Genomic DNA, 9109 nt, shown 5'->3' with positions numbered 1-9109 from the left:
AAAGGTACAGTAAAAGAATGGTTGTATAACCTTATGGGACCCCCATTGTACATGCAGTCCATTGTTGACTAAAATATAATTATGCAGGACATGACTACACAAACAACCACCACCACAAAAAATCCCCCCCCCCACAGGTTCTATTTCTCCAGAGGATGACTAGTAACACAGCCCTTATATCAGAAATGTTAAAGGTGCATCATCAACTCTCTACCGGCAAAAAGGACATTGAGGTTGCTGGGTCAAGGTCCCACAGGGAGGTGAAGTGCCAGGCTGTCTGGGCAGGTGCTATTACCCTGTGCCCACACTGAGCTTGCAAAGGTCTGGCACTAGGCTGATCCCGTGTGCTGCTCTCTCTGGGAGAATTTAGACCAGTGGATGGAGAGAAACCGTGGAAGACAGATTCCAGATTGACCCAGGGCCACATGGTGCATAGGCGTGCCGAGATGGCAAGGAATGTTTGTCGGGGGGTATACAAGAATGGAGTCAGATGGTAGCATTACTTACAGTCAAAACCTATAATTAATTTAATGTTCAAACCAGACACTCTTCAAGAAGCTGTCATAGTCCTCCTAATCTTTCATAAAAATAAGGATTATTGCTCACAAGCTATACGTTTCTGGTCATTGGTCTAAAGACCATGGAGGGATTTTAAATAGGAACACAATCCATTTCCCTGTTTGCAAAATAAATAATTACATGAACAATCCATCCTCTATTTATTTTGAGACAGAGTCTCACTTTTTCACCCTGGGTAGAGTACCGTGGCGTCATAGTTCGCAGCAACCTCAAATTCTTGGGCTCAAGAGATCCTCTTGCCTCGGTTTTTCTATTTTTGGTGGAAATGGGGGTCTTGTTCTTGCTCAGGCTGGTCTCGAACTTGTGAGCTCAAGCAATCCACCCTCCTTGAACTCCCAGAGTGCCAGGATTACAGGCATGAGCCACTGTACCCGGCCACCATCTGTCCTCTTGTCTTCAGGAGTATGGACAAGGGATCCATTTTAATATCACTTGAATTCCAGCCCCCAAATACAGGAAAATACACTGGGCCCACGTTCTGGGTCAAGCTCTATGAGATCATAGGCATGTTACTCCGCCTCCTGAGTCTCAATATCCGTACCTGGCAAATGGGGATAATAATAAAAGTATTGGCTGGGCACAGTGCTCATGCCTGTAATTCTAGCACTCTGGGAGGCTGAGACAGGAGCATCCCTTGAGGTCAGGAGTTTGAGACATGGCCGAGTAAGAGCGAGAGCTGTCTCTACTAAAAATAGAAAAATAGATGGGTATGGTGGTGGCACCTATAATCCCAGCTACTCAGAAGGTTGAGGCAGAATTGCTTGAGCCCAGGAGTTTGAGGTTGCTGTGAGCTGTGATGAGGCCACTGCATTCTACCCAGGGTGACAGATTGAAATTTTGTCTCAAAATATATATATGCATTTCCTGGGTTTCTTCTTCTTCTTTTTTTTTTTTTAGAAAAATGAAAGCTGATTTTTATTTTATCATCAACAGCCATTCTTTAAACATGAACATGCATACGTAATATTCTACGCACACATCACAGTTTTAACGTTAGTTAATAAAGGTTAAACACACAACATACGTCCTTACAAAAAAAGTCAAAATGCAAACTCAAAACTTTAAACAAAAGTCTTACTAATTTAAAAAAAGTGTGTGTTGGGTACCATCTGTACAACACAGTTAATTTACACATTTTCATTTGGGCTGCACATGAAAAAAGCGGCAGTCGAAAATAAAGTCATTGAGGGTTTTTAAATAGCAGAATGGGCAGTTTTGCCATGCAGGAGAAGCAATATTAAATATTAGTTTAAAAAAAAAATCCACATTTGAAAATATTTAGTTCAAGTCACAGAATTTTTTTCAGTAGAGATCCCAATGCAATGCATAATTAGCTGCCTTAGATGGCCTGTTTGAAAGGACACTATCCTTTCAGAGTGTAACTTTACCGATTTTGGCACAGAAAAGAAGTCTTAAGAACAAGAACATGATTAAAAAAGAGGGAAAAGGAACTGAGGAAAGAAATAAAAGCAAGAATAAATGGGATAGTAATTGCAATCACTAAAAAACTGTGCATTCTCAGTCACTGCAGAATACTGTCTTCTGCGTAGAGCAGGTGCTTATTCCAGAACTGTTATTGCAGCACGGATTTAATTTGCTTGGAGGTAGTCTCATCATTCAAATGTTTTGTTGTGTACCTGAGAGCATTTAGAAGACCTTCTACACTATTAGGAGGTTGGTCCTTAAGAACTTTGATACAACCTTTCATATCAATTTTGGAAGTTTTGGCAAATGCTCCCACTGGATATACGTGGTCATAGAGTATTATGACACCCACCATTACCCTCAAGAAGAATGACACTGTCTCCTCATTTGTAAATCTGTTTCTGTATTCCGGCGTTTCAAGCATGACTCTGCATACACTAGCCATGGTGCTTAAACAATCTGTAGTATTTTCTATTGGTAAATTTTTATTCTCTGATACAAATTTTGTCGTGGCATCACTCAAGGTTTTCAGCATTGGAGTTGCCTCAGCATAAAACAAAGACATTCGATTTGCCAATTCATTATTTACTTCATTTTCTCCTTCTGCTGGCACATTATTAATCCTCATACGACTCAATGTTCTTCTATAATAGCTGAAATCGTTTTGTATGGCAGGATTTGTCATCTTGAGTTCATCAAACCAGAGTGTGAAATGAAGAATTTCTGCAAACTGTTTAGCAAGAGCCTGCTCTCGCTCTAGATGCTGGATAGGAGAGTATGGGGTACTTGTCAAAGCGCCCAGAAGACCTCTTAATGCTGCTTCTAACCTCTGAGAAAATTCGTAGAATTTCTTTAATTTGCCTACTAGTGGAACAACTGCACCCCATGCCTTCTCTTGCAACTTCTCATCTGTTGGATGCTGGATTGCCTCTGGTATTTCATGGCCAGCTCCTCTGTACGACTGCAAGTCCTCAAGACGCCTTCTGCATCTTTTAATACTACATTCACCTGATTATAAATTTCCTTCTCAGACTCTGAGGGCTGGGCATTTTCAAAATCAAGGAAAAAATTTGGCCCCTGCTCAAGGTCTGTGCATGTCAAAACTGTAAGAAGATTCCCCATGTTAAGGTACTTTCAAAGTCCAAGAAAAAATGTGCTGCCTTGTGGTCTATGTCCCTGGTTAGCACCTTAATGAGATTACCCATGCCAGCAAACCTTCAACCAGAGCTGGTGAATCTGTCCTTGTCCTTCCATCCTCCGCTCGGGCCTCCAGGCGCTCTCAGCCCCGCTCCTGCACCCTCCGCGAGCCGCAGCGGTGACTCCTCAGCGGCGCTAGGGGCAGCCCCGGGCGCGGAGCCGGGGAGCGGCGGCGGCCGGCCCGCGAGCCCCTCGGCACCTGCCCCCGTGGCGGAGCCGCTAAGAGCCTCCTGGGTTTCTTCAAAGCAGTTTTGCAATTGCCGCGCCTTGTGCTTTGGTATTTGGTGAGGATAAAAGATTACATATGCAAACAGCATCTGAAAAGTCAAAGCTGAGTGCACGCGGAGGGCGCAATTTTCTCTGCCTAAGAGGAGAAGAATCTGATCTTTGAAGTCAAAGCTTTTTAGGATTTCAGCTTCTTAGAATCCAAGCATAGCCCATTTTTTACTGAAAAACACTCTGGGTTTTGTGACAGGCAAATATCTCATCCCACTTCAGGGATCAGACTGGGATTCGAGAACAATACACCCTTCACAGTAATTTCCAGGATAGGTCTTTTATTTATTTCTTTTTTTAATGACCAATACCCTGGGTTGCTGTGTCCCTGAGCTGACCCTAGCAAAATAAAACTGAGACTAAACAGCATAGAAGGGATAATATAGACAGGTCCAGTTTCTGTGTACACAAAAAATGACATCTCAAACTTGAAGTGAGAATGAAAACAGGAAAAGAACTCTCATTTTTTTTTTTTTTATGTCATTTGTCCCCTCCTTAGCAGTTGCCTAAGATCAGGAGAGTTGGGTTTGAAGTCTGACTACCACAACCAAGTGGTTGTGCAACTTTTTGGAAGTCACTTTCGTGCTGTAGGTCATAAAATGGAGTTGTTTTTTACCATCTAGCAATTTATATTAGAAAAACAATTATAATCCCATAAAGAGTTCATCACCTGGTGGAAGAGGTCCACGCTTCTTTAGAAGCAGCCTTTGGAATATCTTCCCTCAGTCCCACCCCCGGGGTCAGGGGATGCCTGGCGGACTCCCAGAACACTCTGTGTGTGTCACATTCCTGCATAGTTGTCACTTTGAACATTATTTTTTCTTGTTTACAGCAATTAGACAAGTTCTTGCAAAAAATCCAAGCACTACAAAAATTACATAAAGCAGAAACAAAAGCTTTCTTGAGGTTCCACGCTCCAGACTGTCAGCCTTCCCACCACCCCCGGTTCTCAACCTGTGGGTCACAACCCTTTTGGGGGTCTCCTGCATATCAGATATTTACATTACGATTCATAACAGTAGCAAAATTACAGTTATAAAGTAGCAACGAAAATAATTTTATGGTTGGGGTCACCACCACATGAGGAACTGGATTAAAGGGTCGTGGCATTAGGAAGGTTGAGAACCACTGCACTTGATGATAACCTGAGACATGTTTATTCGTCTTTGCATTCCCAATGCCGAGCTTAGCAGGACGCTCAGCAAATATGTACAGAGTGAAGAGGCAATCTGCTGACTGCTCTGTCATTTCCCTTTTCTGTTTTAAGTATGCTGTCTGGATTAACAAGCCACTACAGCTAATGTTTTATATAGTTACAAGAGCTTAACATTATTTTCTTTGCATGATATTTCCTCTACACTATAGCAGTCATATAAAATTAGGTAAAAAGCCACAGCATGTCTCTTGTAAAATTTTACTATAAATTTAACACAGTGTCAGAGAAAATTTGGAGAATCTAAAAGAACAGGAAAAAAGTGTTCTGGGTTTACCAAACACAACACCCATTAGTATGTTGACTTGTTCTCTCTTCAGTAAGTTACTTTTTCATTAAGTTTTTTTTTAGAGACAGAGTCTTACTTTATCGTCCTCCTGGGCTTAGGCGATTCTCTTGCCTCAGCCTCCTGAGGAGCTGGGACTACAGGCGCCCGCCACAACACCCGGCTATTTTTTGGTTGCACTTCGGCCAGGGCTGGGTTCAAACCTGCCATCCTCCATATATGGGGCTGGCACCCTACTCACTGAGCCACAGGTGCTGCCCTTCCTTAAGTTTTTATTAACACCATTAACTCAGCTAACCAGCCAATTTCCAGTAATTTTTTTTTTTTTTTTTTTTTTTTTTTTTGCGGTTTTGGCTGGGGCTGGGTTTGAACCGGCCACCTCTGGCATATGAGGCTGGCGCCCTCCCCCTTTGAGCCATAGGCACTGCCCGATTTCCAGTAACTTTTTAGAATTTACTTTTACATTTTTAGAGTTTATTTGATTTTTAGAATTTAAAAAGATATGGAAAAATACACACAAGAATAAATTAGGGGCTGGTGTGGTGGCTCACACCTATAATCCTAGCACTCTTGGAGGGTAAGAATTTCTACACCAGCTTGAGCAAGAGCAAGACCCTATTTCTACAAAAACACTGAAAAAATTAGCCAGGTATTGTAACATACACCTATAGTCCCAGCTACTCAGGAGGCTGCGGCAGGAGGATCACTTGAGTCCAGGAGTTTAAGGCTGTAGTGAGCTGCGATCACACCATGGCACTCTAGCCTGGATGACAAGGCAAGACTATGTCTCAAAAAAAAAAAAAAAATTAAAATAAATAAGTCAAACATCTATTGTCCCCATTCTCAGAATCAACAACAATTTATTATTATACTTATGTTGACTTATTTATTTATTTTTATTTTTGAGACAGTGTCAGTGCCATGGTGTCATAGCTCACAGCAACCTCAAACTCTTGGGCTTGGAGCGATCCTCTTGTCTCAGTTTCTCAAGTAGCTGGAACTACAGGCACCTGCCATAATTTCCAGCTAGGTTTTCTATTTTTAATACAGATGAGGTTTCACTCTTGCTCAGGCTGGTTTCAAACTCTTACGCTCAAGAAATCCACCCACATTTCCCTCCCAAATGTCTGGGATCACAGGCATGAGCCACCATGCCTGGCCTTATGTTGACTTTTAAATGTCAATCTATTACAAAGTTGGCTGTGATCACCCTCATGGACTTGGGTGGGATTCTTGCCTCATAAACAATATATAGGTTCAGCTCTCAGCTCTATTCCCACCGTCCCCTGCTTGCTGCTGTATCACTTGGGGCTGGAAGCCTCCAAACTACATTCCCCTGACTTCCTTGCCTGCTGGTTTCCAGGAGGTACTGGTGGGAGATTGTAAGGCCAGAGGAAGAGAGAAGCCCATGGTTCCACCAAGGCCTCCTCTCTGCAGGCTGGTGCTGCTCCTGGCTCCTGTGCCCACAGACGGCGCTGGGCCTCTGGCAGAGGGGCAGTGAGCTTGAGCTCCTGGCTTCAGTCCAGAGGTGGCAGCAGTCCCCTGATGTCCACATACCTTTCTGCTTGAAATAGCTATGATGACTTCTATTTTCCTGACCAGACAGGGGCAGATGACTGGCATGTTTGTAAAGTTCATACATACAGCATCATGCGATAGGACAAATATGATATCCCCTATTTCCTTTTTTAAAAAAACAAAGTTAATTATAAATTACAAAGATACAGAAAAGAGTTCAGTTCTGCAAAGGATTGCAAGGTGAACGCTCATGAAATTACCACTCAGAGTAAGAAACAGCATATTAACAACATCAGAAATTCCAGATACATCCTTCCAACAGTCTTTTTTCATGCAAAACTATGATTTCGTGATTGAATCATATTGCTCTATAGATTTGCTTCATCGTTTTATTTATTTATTTATTATTATTTTTTATTAAGTCATAGCTGTGTACATTAATGCGATCATGGGGCACCATACACTGGTTTTATAGACCGTTTGACACATTTTCATCACACTGGTTAACATAGCCTTCCTGGCGTTTTCTTAGTTATTGTGTTAAGACGTTTACATTCCACATTTATCAAGTCCTATTTTACCAGTTCTCTGACTTGTTGAAATTAGACATGCTTCTGATTTGTTCACATTCACAAAAATTTGTAATGAATATCCATCCCCGTGTCTCCTGTACAAATGTCTGATAAGTTCTCAAATTGTCAGGCTGTGAATCATAACCTATCAGCGTGTTGAAAAACCAATGTGTGTAAAGTCTTACAACCAAATTATTTCACAGATCATAAAACTCCCTGATTTAAAGCATCTAGTACAGTGGTTTTAGTATATTTGTACCATCTCTACAATCTAATTTTAGAATATTCCATTTGCCCCCAAAAGAAACCTTGAGACCGTTAGCGGTCTCTTCCTATTGCTGCTCCCCGCTTGGCAGTCACTGATCTAGCTTTGTGTCTGGGGCTTCTCCTCTTCTGGATGTTTCACGTACGTGGAATGGTACCATGTTTGTCCCTTTTTAATTGCTTTCTTTCACTGAGCATAAGTTTTCAAAGTTTATTCATCTTGTAGCATCTTTCTTCCTTTTTATTTTCAAATGACATTCCGATGTATGGCTCCCCCACATCTCGTTTATCCATGCATCAGTGGATGGACAGTTGACTTGTTTCTGCTTTTTGGCTATTATGAATACTGCTGCTATGAACACTCATGTACAAGTTTTTGTGTGGACGTTTATTTTTATTTCTCTTTGGTATAAACTTAGAAGTGGAATTGTTGGATTACGTAGTAACTCTATGTTTGTTTGGTATTTTTTTTTTTTTTTTGAGGAACTACAAAACTGCTTTCCAAAGTGGGCAGCACCACTTTACACGACCACTAACAGTGTTTGAGGATTCAAATTTCTCTATATCCTTGTGGAGACTTGCTATTGTCTTTTTAAAGAAGTATAGCCCCCACCCTAATGGGTGTGAAGTGGCATCTGTTGTGGCTCTGACTTGTGTTTCCTGGATGGTAATGATGTAGGACATCCTCCCACTTGTTCATTGCCATTTGTATATCGCCTTTATCAAAATGTCTGTGTAGATTCTTTCTCATGTTTTAATTGAGTTATTTGTCTTTTTATTGTTGAATTATAATCCAGGAACTTAGGGTGACCACCTACAGGAGGAGTGAATACTGTCTCACGAAACCTTTATTGCAGTTGCATAAAGGTATGTGTGAACTGGATTATACATGAACTGTATTTCTTATTCTAAACTGTGCCCAGAAAAGTTCAAATCCCACGATTCTAATGAATATACTTAAAAGATGAATTGGTAGATCAAAGAATTTGCTGCATACAGGCCCAAGATCCCCCTCCATAATTTTAAAATCCAAAAAACTCTAAAACCACTTATCCAGTAAGTTTGGATCCAACAAAGTCCTTCGGCAGTGAAAACTGACCTAAAATGAGCTGAGGCGATTTAAAATCTATATTTATGTGAGGCTGAATGTTTTTGTTGGAGTTGAGTTCCACTTTTAGTGCCTTGTGGTCTGAGAAGACGCAAGGTAAAATTTCAATTCTTTTGATTCTGTTAAGGTTTGTTTTGTGTCCTAGGATGTGATCCATTTTGGAGAATCTTCCATGGGACGACGAGAAGAATGTATATTCTTTATCTTTGGAATGGATGTTCTATATACGTCTATCAAGCACAGTTGTTCTAGGGTCTTCTTTAAATCACTAACATCTTTGTTTAATTTCTGTTTAGAGGATCTGTCCAGCTCTGAGAGAGGGGTGTTGAAGTCCCCTGTTATTATGGTATTATATGATATCATATTGCTCAGACTAAGCAAGATCTGTTTCAAGAATCTGGGAGCATTTAAATTGGGTGCATAAATATTTAGAATTGAAATGTCTTCTTGCTATATTTTTCCCTTGACCAATATGAAGTGACCATCATTGTCTTTTTTGACTTTAGTTGCTTTAAATCCACATGTATCTGAAAATAAGATTGCAACCCCTCTTTTCTTCTGAATTCCATTTGCCTGAAAAATTGACTTCCAATCCCCTAACTCTGAGTTTTAATTTGTATTTTGACATGAGGTGTGTTTCCTACAGACAGCAAATAGATGGCTTATGTTTT

The 9109-nt window shown here is 40.9% G+C and overlaps 1 protein-coding gene across 1 annotated transcript; it reads right to left on the bottom strand.

Annotated features, from left to right (window-relative positions):
- Positions 1–1472: 1472 nt before the first annotated feature.
- On the bottom strand, positions 1473–3355 carry LOC128591927 (CYFIP-related Rac1 interactor B-like). Its single transcript, XM_053599723.1, has one exon. It carries the CDS (start codon positions 2687–2689, stop codon positions 2153–2155), a length of 537 nt encoding a protein of 178 aa, XP_053455698.1. The 5' UTR covers positions 2690–3355; the 3' UTR covers positions 1473–2152.
- Between the last annotated feature and the right edge of the window lie 5754 nt (positions 3356–9109).

This window comes from Nycticebus coucang, chromosome 8 (genome assembly GCF_027406575.1).
Source record: "Nycticebus coucang isolate mNycCou1 chromosome 8, mNycCou1.pri, whole genome shotgun sequence".
Taxonomy (NCBI): Eukaryota; Metazoa; Chordata; class Mammalia; order Primates; family Lorisidae; genus Nycticebus; species Nycticebus coucang.
Note: the sequence above shows the minus strand (reverse complement) of the source record. Positions and strands in the feature narration are given on the sequence as shown.

Excerpts from the sequence above, each read along its gene's own strand:
- LOC128591927 (XM_053599723.1), bottom strand. The coding sequence starts at position 2,689 with ATGACAAATCCTGCCATACAAAACGATTTCAGCTATTATAGAAGAACA.